This window comes from Crassostrea angulata, chromosome 9 (assembly GCF_025612915.1).
Source record: "Crassostrea angulata isolate pt1a10 chromosome 9, ASM2561291v2, whole genome shotgun sequence".
NCBI classification, from domain to species: Eukaryota; Metazoa; Mollusca; class Bivalvia; order Ostreida; family Ostreidae; genus Magallana; species Magallana angulata.
Window position 1 is genome coordinate 8,459,086 of NC_069119.1, and position 13,226 is coordinate 8,472,311.

Consider the following 13,226-nt stretch of genomic DNA (forward strand, 5'->3'; position numbering starts at 1 on the left):
AATAATTATACACAAAATTATCATTATGATAACGAACAATAAAGCATTATGACATTGTATGTGATGCACTCATTATTTCGGAACACCGCCGTACATAACCCGTCATTTCTCTGCATCCTTAACACGTCAGCGTTACTCAAGCGTCTGAGTGACACCGTTATGACTCGAATCTTCCACGGCTACTCCTGACGTTAACTCGGTCGGTCAATGTTATTGGCGAATAATCAGCATATTTGCTGGACACAATCTTCCGATATGATCGATTTATGGCGCTATCGTTATTGACAAGAAATACTCCCAGATACAGGTGTTTTAGATCAACCGCGAGATTCCGCGAGACTCCTCGAGACCTCAGCCACGCCCCCTGGTAGTCGGGGCGTCCGGACGAATTAATGGCAGCGGTCGGAGACTCGTTATCGTAATAAAAATCACTTATAATTGGTCGTTTCAGAAATGAACTATGATCAGCTGATTAATTCTCCCCAACCTCCTACCCCCTTTCCCGAAAAAAAGAGATATATGTCGTTTATAAAGAAGCTAGTCAACAACAATTTTCACTACATCAAATTTATAATAAAAGAAATTTTACATTTATCCATTTTTGCATACATGTATGAAAACATTTTATCTGAATCTTCTCCACATTGTACATGCATATTTGCACAATTTGTATTATAAAGAATTTTAAGCATTCAATTTAGTGTCGCATTAAGCTAAAGTTTAATGATAACTGTAAAGGATTGAATAAGATGTTTGTTCTCAACTGTTGTTGTTGTTTTGTTCTTTTTGTTGATGTTGTTTTTTGGGGGGAGGGGGATTGTTGCTGTTCTCGTCTTTTTTTTTTTTTTTGATTTTCAAATTGATTTAAGATAACAATTAGATTGCTCGAGAAATGTATGCTGCCATACAAATATATTATAATCAGGGTTGGCATACATCTGTAATTGTGGTTTAAATAACACATAGCAAATACATGTACTGCACGAAAATTATATAATTACATAACCCAATAACCGAATTCCAGAGTTTTTGGAGAGAGAGAGAGAGAGAGAGAGAGAGAGAGAGAGAGAGAGAGAGAGAGAGAGAGAGAGAGAGAGAGTACATCGATGTTTATGTATCTAATTAGCATACAGCACATAACACATTTATGTGAGTAAGAAACATGCTAACATCTGGGGGTCCAAGGAGAGGCCGAAACACCCGTCCATCCACTCCTAAACAAAACAATTCATTTACAGCTATTACCATTGATTACAGTGACCAAAACAAAAGGGGATCCCGTCGATCTACATTACTGGGCCGTTTCATATATTCTATGGTTTCCCTTCTTCTGATCAATCCGGATTACCGAATGTCTGTCCAGAACAAACAATGGGTCAGCTGATATAAAGTCAGAGTGGGTCTGGCTGGGGGTGAGAGGGTGAGAGGGGGTGTCAGCCAATACTCCAGGGTCATTGGCGAGGCCAGTAATTACAAAACATAACTGTGTGATGGGGTTAGTGTGCGGTATGCGGAGTTAGTCATTTATTGGAACGGGAGAATGGAGAGGGTATTTGCATTAGGTCTCAAACAATTGGATAAGATTATATGTGTAATGGAATGTGATATGTGAGATGCGAATATGAAACAAACCAACTTATAATCTCCATTTCTCGTTGTTAGAAAAAGATCCTACCAGACATATTTAATTTTTATTGGACAGATTTTATTTTTTATCATTAAGTTTGATTGAATACCATAACAAAAATTGTACGAATTATGCTCACAAATTAGCAGGATCTAATTAGTTATCTCACTCTTAAACTTCTGAACCCATTAGCATACAAAACTTTTTTCCGCTCTGCAATAACCTGAAGAGGTTGGTATTGAGGTAACTTGTTGGTAATATACTGGTATGCCATAGATTAATTAACTTAATCAACATACTTAATTAAGCAGATGGAAACAAAGCAACCTATCTGAACCATTTTCATTACATTGTTATATAACCTTTTGGTCTGCATTGAATTTAAAGTATAACAACCGATACCAAAGAATTATTCTCCTTTAACTAGACACTATCTTTTTCTATATTACAGAATTGTTGCTTATAGCGGTAAGAAAAAGTCTTAAATAACAAAGGGAGACTTATTACATCAGTCTTTGCCTCACAGAAAAACCCTGATGCTTTATATTGCTGCCCAGCCCCTCTCCCCAAAATGCTCCTTCTCCCTCCGAAACAAATTGTCTTTTTTCAAGCCATTGATAATGCCCTTGAAAATCACTCTGGGCAATAATCAATCGCATTGCATTATTTAGAGTTCCTCGTTGGTCTTGGAATATCAGTTCAGTATTTCCTATGGTCTTTATGTTATTACGTAAGTAAACGTTATGCAAAAGAGTAATAAATAATTTCTTCAATATTCATTTGATGATCAATAATTTACAGCTTTTTTGAAAAATCAAACCTATTGCAACTGCATTTTTCAGAAGTATATTATCTACTCTTTCCCCCGGAAAGTTATAATTCCAAAGCTTGCATGTGATATGCCTACATGCCATAAATTGAAATTATAGTGTAAACCGGCAGGTAGCAGTGGTTAAACTAAACCGGTAACAGCGACAATTAGTCTGTACAATGTACCTCCACGCATTTTGTTCCGATTCTCGGTTGTGACATGTTGATCTATGAAATTCTAAATCTTTCAGAAGTTACAAAGTTTTTCTTTTTTCAGGACAAACAAACATATACAAAAAGCAAGCTTGCCACAAAAACGCGTTTAAGTGAAAGAGGGTAAAAAATCAAATCAACAAGCCGCATTTTGACATGCTAGCTCACAAGTTTGTAGTTAATGGATTCTTAATTAAAAAGCACTCTTGCCTTCGTAGTACAACGTAATATTTTTGCCACAAAGAACATAAGGGGAAGGAAAAGTTACAGTTACTGCTTATATTTATCATTTTATGCACTGGCACTAATGCGGAATCTTAGTTGTACAGCTCCCATTAATTATTTCATACCAAAGTGATGTACTATTGTTAGGGTCAGACTATTAAGGAGTGTTTCATTTTAAAATAAGCATGAAAACAGCAACGCTAACTATCCCCGTGTCACTTTTTTTTATTGATAAATCGCATCTTCGCATTCGTCTTCATTAATTGTCAAATAACCAAGTTGCGCAACTTCCGCTCCTGTTCCATAATGTATATTGCGCGCTAGAAAATCAAAAAAACGAACACACGTCACACCCAAAAATGAAAAACTGTTACAACCATGCATGTTTCTTTTTTACCCACAGAGACGATGTAATATAATTATGACTAATTAGCAGTAATTAAGAGGGAATAACACAGACAGCTCTGTTTTTGGTTTTTTGTGTCGAATGAAAAGTGAAGAGACATTCGTTACTACTCCCATGCGGTGGCATATATTTATGTGCTTTAAAAAGTGGAACAAGTAGGTGCTTTAGGAAAAGGGAAATCTTAGAATACAGAGAAGACAAATCATATTTATAAAGAATGCAAGTCAAAAATGAATTTCTAACGCAAGGGTTTATCTAAATAACCAATTACAATATTTAATAAAGTTAACGTTCTACTGATTAAAATAAACCTCACTCTGACAAAAATAAAACCTTAACAAACAAACGAATGAAAGAACAAACGAACAAAAAAATCAAACAAACGAACGAACAAACGAATGAACAAAAAGCAAAATCAAACCCTACAACTTGTTGCGTCAGGATACATATGCTCCTAAAGTTTCTGTTTGTTATACAATTTGTGCGAACGTACATGACGTACTTCCGTGTGAAATATGATGACGCTGTGAACGTCTACCTTAATGGGTAAAGTCACCAAGATTTCTCACAGGCTCTTGCTGTCTCGGTTCGAACCTACCACCTGTTTCGTAATGCCAGCAGAAGTAGCTTGGTAAAACTGATATTTCACGAAGATCAAACATTTTCACAGTTACTTTTATTAGTTCATTCCAGCATGTCAAGTACACGTTCATTATCAGCTTTTAAAATCTTCATTACTTTACATCATGGGAAATCGAAATCAAATCCTCATCCCCCGGAAAAAAATAATCCTTATCAGAAAAAGTTCGGGGTTTTATTATACATCCGGGCCATTGAGGAACGAAATTGATGTAAAGTTGTAGGAGTAATCTATAGAGAGCCGAGCTTTATATCAGTGTAAAAAAAAACTGTGTAATAAAGCTAAAGGAAAACAGGAAAATAATATGATTAGGGCAATTACTACGTAATATATCAGTCTGGTTTGTTTTCATTGTATCAATTTGTTTCTTTTCTTCTCGACAGTTGTATGGAAATTTCACTTTATATATATCTAATGATGATATTGAGATTTCCTGATGCAAGGTTTCTTTTTTCATATTTTTTATTTTTTTTATATCTTTTTATGAATCAATTCACTTCCTCTTTTTATCTATGGTGATATTGATGTTTTTGTTTTTACTTTTCGAATTTAATAGATCATTTATAATAACATCTTAGTATTTTAAATCTTTGAAGATATTTAAGTGTATATCAACGAGTATTAATGCTATGAAATTTCAACTATCATGCTATATCTCTATTTATCTTTACATGTAGTTATCAATTTTCTAGCCTTCATTCGTTGTTACATTTCAAGAAAACAGGGGTTTTATATAAACGATAATAAACAAAGAAAACAGAAAAGTTGAATGAAGATGAAAAAAAAAAAATTTCAAATTTGATAATATTGTTGATAATTTATTTTGTCTTAATTATCATTATGAAAATTTTGAAATTTTAAATTCTAAAAAGAAGAATTTATTTAGGATTGCTCATCACTGAAATTGAATGTGAGTAATCTATTTAGAATAATGCATTTCGTTTCAAAGACTCTGTGTTATAATAACTTTAATTTCTTATGATTTTTTAAAATCTAGAACACCAATTGTGTTAGAGCGATTTATTTTCTTTTACATCAGTTTTCCTAATGAATTCCCAAAACTGATTACAGAAAATTACTCACAATATACATTCTGCGTTTAATTTGTTCTTTGAAATGAATCAGAAAATATACAAATCATGTTGGAAGAAGTTAAATATTTGTAATTTTTTAAAAATTGAACAAATGCTTCCATGCACTTCAAAATACAAATCCTGTCAAAAACGGTAAGTAAAACATATTGATATACACGAATATTTTTTATCACAATAGCTTTACCTATGATTTAATTGTTGAACAAACATTTTTAATACATGTTACCAAAATTTATAATTTTAGTACACCTCAAGTTCATCATATAAATATTTTACCAAAAGTCAATGAGTCGGTAGAGTCACGTGTCAGCTTACGTCATCAATAGTTGACATTTTCAAAATTTTATGATCCTGGGGTAAAAAAAACCCACTACTTTTTTCGAAATACGAAGAAGAAAATAAAATAATCAAACAAATATACTTTTTGTGTCTTCCGAACAAATGATTTCATTTCTTTATTTTCCTTTTCCTCATCAAACCCAAACAATGACCGGCCTGCGACTGTTTTAACTGATTAAGACGCACAGATGCACTAATTGGCAGTGACATTTTCATTCCCAGAATCCCCTCTAACGCACGGGGAATCTCCACGGTCGGGATTTCACTTGTCAATACCAATTCTATTTCCGCTACCTCTTGAAGTTCTCAAGTCAACATCGTCGACCAGTGTCAAACTGTTACCAGAGAAAACAGCCTCCGCCGAAAAATTTGGCTAATTCCGTGAGCATTATCATTTAGAGAAGAATGTCTCTGTTTGAAGGAATCGCAACTAAAACAACGGGTCTGGAATGCGCGAGTTGATTTTGTCGGGAGTTTGGGGGGATTTTCTCACAGTACTATGTGTATGCACACCGCAGATATAGGGATAAGAAAAGCGACCTATTGTCTGCAGCAAATGAAACAAAGAAAAACGACCTACATTTTCTTGTAGAAAATATATATCTTTTTGTAAAGAGCTGGATTTGAAAAAAACTAACAATTTATTTTAACAATTGACATGTTCACAATTAGCCGAAGTAAAAAAAAATAAAATAACAACGTTGTGACACATTTATCATCAACAGATTAAGTTTTTGCAAAATAATTTTTAGCCTTGACCAGATATTGATTGGTGATTTAGGTCAAAATTTTGATATTATTTATTTTTAGATTATGAGGGGAATCTATTGATATATCTGATTATTTTTCAGTGGCGCTGGAAGCAAATTGAAAGGGGGGGGGGGGTAGATTTATCAATAAAGTTGACAAGCAAAAAAAAAGGGGGTGTTGGTATGGTTTTATATCTCTGATAAAAAAAAGTCTGTGGGGGGAGGCTAAGCCTACCCTAGCCAGCCCCATCCCCCACCCGTTCCGACGCCTATATCATTAGATGTCCCATGTACCACAAAGAGGGCTGTTTAATCACAGTAGGACATCTACTTAAACAATCTTACTGTCGTATCTAAAGCGACTGTCTCGGTCAATACACTCCCCGCTGTCGCAACCCCACCCCACGCTACCCCCTCCCACTGCGGGCACCAGATTATGGATTTCCTTAGTTTGCAAAATTGCAATACAGTAGAAAGATGGGTGGGGAAATGTTAATGTTCATCGTTCTAGTTTTAGGACAGGGACGAAAGTACCAGACCAATATTTGTAAACTTAGTTTTAAAGATTTCTAGATGAGTTCAAAATTTATACAATTGACTTTTTAAGTTTTCATAAATTTCAAAAATTACTATTCCACAGTATTATTCTACAGTATCTCAAGTTATTGAATTATATCAGTATATCAAAAGCCAGAACGATAAAAAAAGCGACAGTATTTTTGTAAAATGCAATTCCATCTTATTCTAAATGGTGGGGAGGGGAGCCCCCCCCCCCCCCCAATCCATGGTCATTGTAACAGTCAGTGTAGAGGTACGTTATTCTGTGACCGCATGCATTAGCACTTTTGGCGTGTAATTGCATGGCGTTTTCCTTTCGTTATAGAACCAAAGCATGGTGCCCACTCGCTTCATAATCTGTATACATAGACCGTACACTGCGCGGGTGTTTTGTGTATTATGTATGTGTGGGGGTGGGGTGGGTGAGAGGGGTTAAGGACATTCTGCGATCGTTGCTCAAAGCATCTAATAACGTATTTCATTATTTCATTCCAGGACGAAATAAATGCTGCATCAGTATATCTTTAGTGCAAATAAAAGAAAAGCTTTTATGTTGCATTGTAAATCAAAAAATGTCAAAATACACCCCCCCCCTCTTGTACTTCCGGCCATTTTGAATGTAAACCGTATATTTAAATTTCCCGGCAATTGCATACAGAGGATATAATTCTATAAATATGCACGGGTAATTAGAGTTTAAAAAAATATATACCAATCACCCCAGTTAAAATGATAAATAAGTTAACAAAAAGTATTGCAACATATATAATTTAATCTCAAGAAAAACCAAGTCAACACACAAACACACTTGGATTCTTTGTATAAAAATTGTCATCGACATATGTAAAAATATCTACAATGAAATCATGGTCTTTGAAAACGATTATCAAAATGACATGGTCCGAGATTGTTATATAACGAAAATAATGATTGGTTGGTTTGTAGGTTCAAGTGATGTATTGGACGGAGAAAGAGAAAAAAAAATTAAAAATAAAGGTTAAAAAACAAAATTACATGTACAAACATACAAGGAGCAAGAATAGGTTAAACAGGTTAAAAAAATATTACACACGAATGAGTGGAAAATTATAATGATCAATGTAAAATAGCAAAAATATGACATGTTCTTCCTTTTCCATGGTAAAAAAAAACTGTAAGTGCACTTTGGAAAAATTAAATAGGAAAGAAACCTGACCATTTCAAAAGGAATATCAACTGTGTTGGTTTTATTAGGTTCGTTTCTTATAATCACCGTCTCTTCATATCTAGTCGAGAGTTCAGTTGATCCGTTCTTCGTGCCGGCACGTGCGTGGATTTTCCGACAGGTGCGTGTTATCGTCCCAGCGTAAATCTGGCCGTTTTAGCTATACACAGAAGAAATCGGGGGTCCGATCTTGTCTTTTGTACTGCCTTACTGTCAACTCGTAATCTATCTCTATGTCGAATGCACCTGGTAATCCAAACAAATAATTGGAGTTTCTCGTCCAAGAAGACAGGATTCCGTCGGTTTGGGGTTTTTTGGGGAAGTCTTTTTTCTTTCATCAATATAGTAGGATTGTCCGTGCATGAAGATTCCAAGTTAATCTGAAATGAAAAAAAAATCATCTGATTAGTTGTCATTCTTTACAATGCAAAACAAATTTCTAATTGCATGTATCAATTTACATGTACTTTAATATTTTCTTATCATATGAAAGTGCAACTTTTATTCATGTTTGTGTCACTTTCCTTTACAATATATTATGCAATGTATTTAATTAAAATAAATACATGATGGAGTGTGACACATCCATTTATTATATAAATTATATTTGTATTACAATTATGAAACATTGAAACTGGTCATCGATTATCCTTGGAGGTGAAGGGTGTTGAAGTTTCAAAATGATAAATTAAAAACAAAGAATTCCAAAAAAAATGGCTATGATTGTATTTCATCATTTTTTTTTTTTATGAAACTCTATTTTTAATGTTCACCAAACGCACACACCGAGAAATCACTTCGAACGCTCTGACAAGCAACAGAATGAGTGTGTGCAATTTTCATTATAATAAACGACTCGTTCGCGGTCTCCGGAATTTTTTTTCTTCTTTTTTGCTTCCCTGCAAATGACTCTCCTATTCTCGCAGCTGTGCGGTTAATCAACTTTTTCTCTTTTACATGTCTTTGAAACGAGGGGTTCTTTTCGGGGTTTAATGGCATCGAGGGGAAGTTGTTTTCAAGTTCGCAAGCCTGCTTTTCTCATCACTTTCATGTTACGGACATTTGAGAACCCGAAATATTACTGTAGATTTGAAATCCATTAATTTGAGAATTTCTAACACTGATTTCGTGAAAATGCTCTTTTGATAAATATGATTTTTATTCTTTTTCTCTCCATTTTTGCGCTCTCTCGTTCTAGCTATATCCCTTTGTAGTGTTGACATAGATAGATCATAGGCTAGTATGATTAAGTATAGGCTATTAACCAAAATTCTCTCTTTTTACCCTTATACTCAAGTTGTGTCATAATTAAGAAATCTCGACGTAATTACAGTAGATGAAAAGAAAACTAACGGCTTTCTAAAGACTCGCTCCAAGTGGAATGTTTATGCTGGGGAAAAGAGAGAAACTTATAGACTGGGATATGTACTTCATTTTGGGGAAACTGTTATTATTTTGCTATTATACAACTTTTTCGTTAATGGGGATTTTTTCGGAGGAGGAGAAGGGTACTATTTTTTAGTTCAACCATGAGATTTAAATTTTCTGTTTAAACATTAACCATGTTATTTATTTCATATAAAGTTCTTAGAATTTTATTCGATCAAAATCTTTAATTTAAATACAAAATAAGAACATCTATACCCTGTTTACATAGTACATGTATATGTTTACTATGAGTTATCATCGACCCACGTGAGCCATTCTTTTTACAGACATTAGATTCATATCTCATAAAATGATTAATGACTCCTTTTTGCCTTTCATAAGTCCGTCTTCTCCTAATATCACGCCGACCTCTTTGTTTCTCAGAAATTCTTCTTTCGTCCCCCGCCCTTTCAATTCTTTTCGCCGATAATTGATAAAAAAAATTATCTGATGAGTTTTCAATAGATTTATGATTTATTGACCCTTGACCCCCCAGCGAGATATGGGATGAGATCTGGTCAGCTAGGGTGGACTCGCCGCTAATGTGAACAGCGGGTACTCTGAATTTCCTCTAATTATGGCCGATCTTTGCGAGGACTTGTTACATTACACAGGGTGCGATATCCATCTGGAGAAGGCATTTGGAGGGAGTGATCTGGGGATTATTTTACTCTAGCAGACGTGGTCCAGCGAATGACCATAACCAGGACAATTGCTTAATGATTAATAAGATAACTCTCTCTACCGTTTCCTGTTTACCGTGGCTGTTTGATAACAATAAGATAGTTTATGACGAATTATTACAAATATCAACAATTTGTTTTAAAATCAAACTGATCATTGCTTTGTACGAAAAAGTAAAAACTTCACAATTTTTTTGATGAAAAATTAATATTAATCGTGAGTTGAATATTCTCACTGATTAAAATTGAATAATTGTGTTATAACATTACATAATCAAATGCATTGAATATGCATGAATACTCAACATTTTTAAGTTAAGTAGTATCGATATATTCTTTGAATAATGGACCTTTATTCTTCGGAAGTAATATACGTATTTTGCAACTGTAACATATATTTTCACAATTACTATGGGGAAAAGAAGTTCTCACTACCTACATATGTTTGATACTGTAGTATTCATCATAATGTACCTATTTTAATTACCGATCATCTTAAATTGCGTGCATATTCTGCAAATCCCAACTGTCTACACACACACACACCCCCTCTCTCTCTCTCTCTCTCTCCTCTCTCTCTCTCTCTCTCATTTGACACATATAACGCATTATATTATCTTCAAATTGCAATTCAATATGACCTAAAGCAAATTAGGAATTCGTATGAAACCAGTTTTCGAACACCATCAGAGACATTAAATGTACGAAAATACGTCATGAACCTACCTGGTTATCAGATAAGTAAGTGGACAGCTATTGAGTCGGACCATTCATGGCTCCCTCCATCCTCCAGTGGGAAAAAGCGTATCCTATCCGTTCCTCCTCCACGTACGAGCACCCCCCTTGTCCCTGTCCCTGCCCCTGGGGCTGTGCCTCTAGTGACCCTGAGTCCTCGGTCTGTAACACCTGACACAGAAAATCAATATAACGCGTGGCCAACTTCAGGGTCTGAATTTTGCTGAGTTTGTCGGATGGGAGGGTGGGGATGATTTTTCGTAATTGAGCAAATGCTTCGTTCAGGGATTGCGTCCGTTGTCTCTCGCGGACGTTCGCCATGGCTCTCTGGGAAAGCACGTCGGCGTAAGATTTAGAGTTCTTGTGTTGCTGTTTGGAACGCTTGGAGATAGGTCCGACATCACTGCTGGAACAGTCGGAAGTGGCGGGCGAGAGAGCGTCCGAGAAACTATCACAGGACTTGTCCGAGCGCTTGCGCTTTTTGCCTTTTCCTTTGGGATAGTCCGAGAAGTTTTCCTGCGAAAAGTCTTCCGAAAATTCCTGTTTGATGCTGGCCAGCAAGGCGCTCTGGGACTGGAGATGATGGTAGTCCCCTACACCGCTGACCTCGCTGTGCTGAGGAATCATGGTAGATAGTTCTGTTAGAACCATCGGGACATATGTCGTAAATAACCAAAAACAAATGCCGCCGGTGTATGCAGATAAAAATAAAACGCTCCAATAGCTGCAATTTGTCGTAGATTGGCTTCCCAACTTTTTTCAATTATTACACAAGCAGGTGAACATCTTTTTCAGATACATACTATCGGGGGTATACATGAGGTTCGCATTAGCACACCAAGTCCCTATTCACCAGTTACTCTGACCTTGCAACACATGCATGGGCTGTATATAAAATCATAGACGTGTTTACATTGCACATCACTTTCGCCCCGCCTACTTCGCCACGCCCACCGCATCAGTGAGCTGAAAGCAGCCGCCTAGTATCGGAATCACAGCCTCAATTCTGAACTGCCAATCAAATTCTCCGCAGTTGGAGTATTTGGTTACAGCGCCTGCGTGTGCGCGGTCTTCGGTGATAAATTTGACAACCGTGAAAGAAGAAAAGGAAATTCATTAGAAATGGCTGTCAGGGGACCCATGGCTACTTGAAAATAAGTAAAAGATGAAGTTATCCGAGTTGATATTTACGAAAGCTCCTAAACGTGCCGATTCGGCCACTCAACGGAGTTTATGCGTAATCTTCGATAATCTGCCGAGATTTTGAACTTGTTTAAATTGACAGATTTGAGATAGACAATCGCAGAAAAAGGTTCATTCAGAGGGTTTCGAGACTTTAATTGACTTGAAAAGTGAAAACAAGCAATCTTGAGGCATGACATGCAAAGTATTTCGAGTAATCTAATTGGTATGCAAGAACTCTGGCCAAATTTTTGTTTCCCTCTTCTTTTAAAACAGGCGCATGACAGGTGCAAGTCTTTATAACGACGCGCGGAAGCATTATTTTTGCACCTGTGTTTTGCGTAAAATAATCCGAAACTAAACATGAAAAGCAGAAAAAAGTTAAATCTATGACGGTTAATTAAGCTTCACAGATGTTCAAAACCTTTTTACTTTCCATTTCCGAGCAAATTATGAGGATTTATTTTCAAAGAAAATGAAATATATCACTACTGAAAATATATGGGCAATAAATATCATTACACTATTTACGATTTTTTTCCTTTGTAAACGAAAAAAAAAGAGTTGTACAAAAACACAGGAAGAAATAAAATTCAAAGAAACAAGATTTCATTTTCTTTTGCGAATAGTTTTCTCTCTTCCGGTGACTAGTGTTTTTGGTCTATGTGTGAAATAAGTGAACGTGTTGCTTGTCGCTCGTAAATTACAATCGGGGGTTGTGGATTTTTTTTCCATTCACACCGCACTCGTCCGGGGCACTTTGGATGATCCCGCTATACAAAAAACAGGGACGCAGGATGTTTACAAACCTTATTTGATAATTCGCTCGTTTCAGTCCCCTGTTGAGTTTGATTTCACACATTATCAGAAAATTACATTTCCGGATTAAAACGCGACTGAGTTTAAATACCGTAATGTTTGTATATATAAATATGTACGTGTAGATCCTTCTGTAGGTGTCAAAGTTTTTTTGTTTCTGGAATAAGAAGACTTTTATCCTTTAGACGCTATTATAAATATGATGATATAAAAAAAAAGAGAGACGCGTATCTTTTTTCTGATTTGAAGGATAAATTACAGGTTTCTTTCTTTCATTCCTATTAGCAGTATAAAATAAAACAAATATATATCCGAGAGTTATTATAATTTAAAAAAAAAAACGTGGTTCACATTTTTATGCACATAGGAAGATGTTTATATATAAATATACCCAAGACACAATGCCATCTTTTCTAAATGCAGAGAATATTGAACTATATGTATATTTCAAGTTGCATCATAGATAGAAAACGGTGGGGTGGGGTCACGTTTTTGGGGGAAGAAATTTCCCCAA

At 35.5% G+C, this 13,226-nt stretch overlaps 1 protein-coding gene across 1 annotated transcript; it reads right to left on the reverse strand.

Moving 5' to 3' along the window:
- Window positions 1–7,413: 7,413 nt before the first annotated feature.
- LOC128163121 (twist-related protein 2-like) lies at window positions 7,414–11,590 on the reverse strand. The gene is made up of 2 exons (XM_052826629.1): window positions 10,703–11,590; window positions 7,414–8,245 (listed from the first exon to the last, which is right to left on the reverse strand). Exon 1 carries the CDS (start codon window positions 11,360–11,362, stop codon window positions 10,730–10,732), a length of 633 nt encoding a protein of 210 aa, XP_052682589.1. The 5' UTR covers window positions 11,363–11,590; the 3' UTR covers window positions 7,414–8,245; window positions 10,703–10,729.
- Window positions 11,591–13,226: the final 1,636 nt, after the last annotated feature.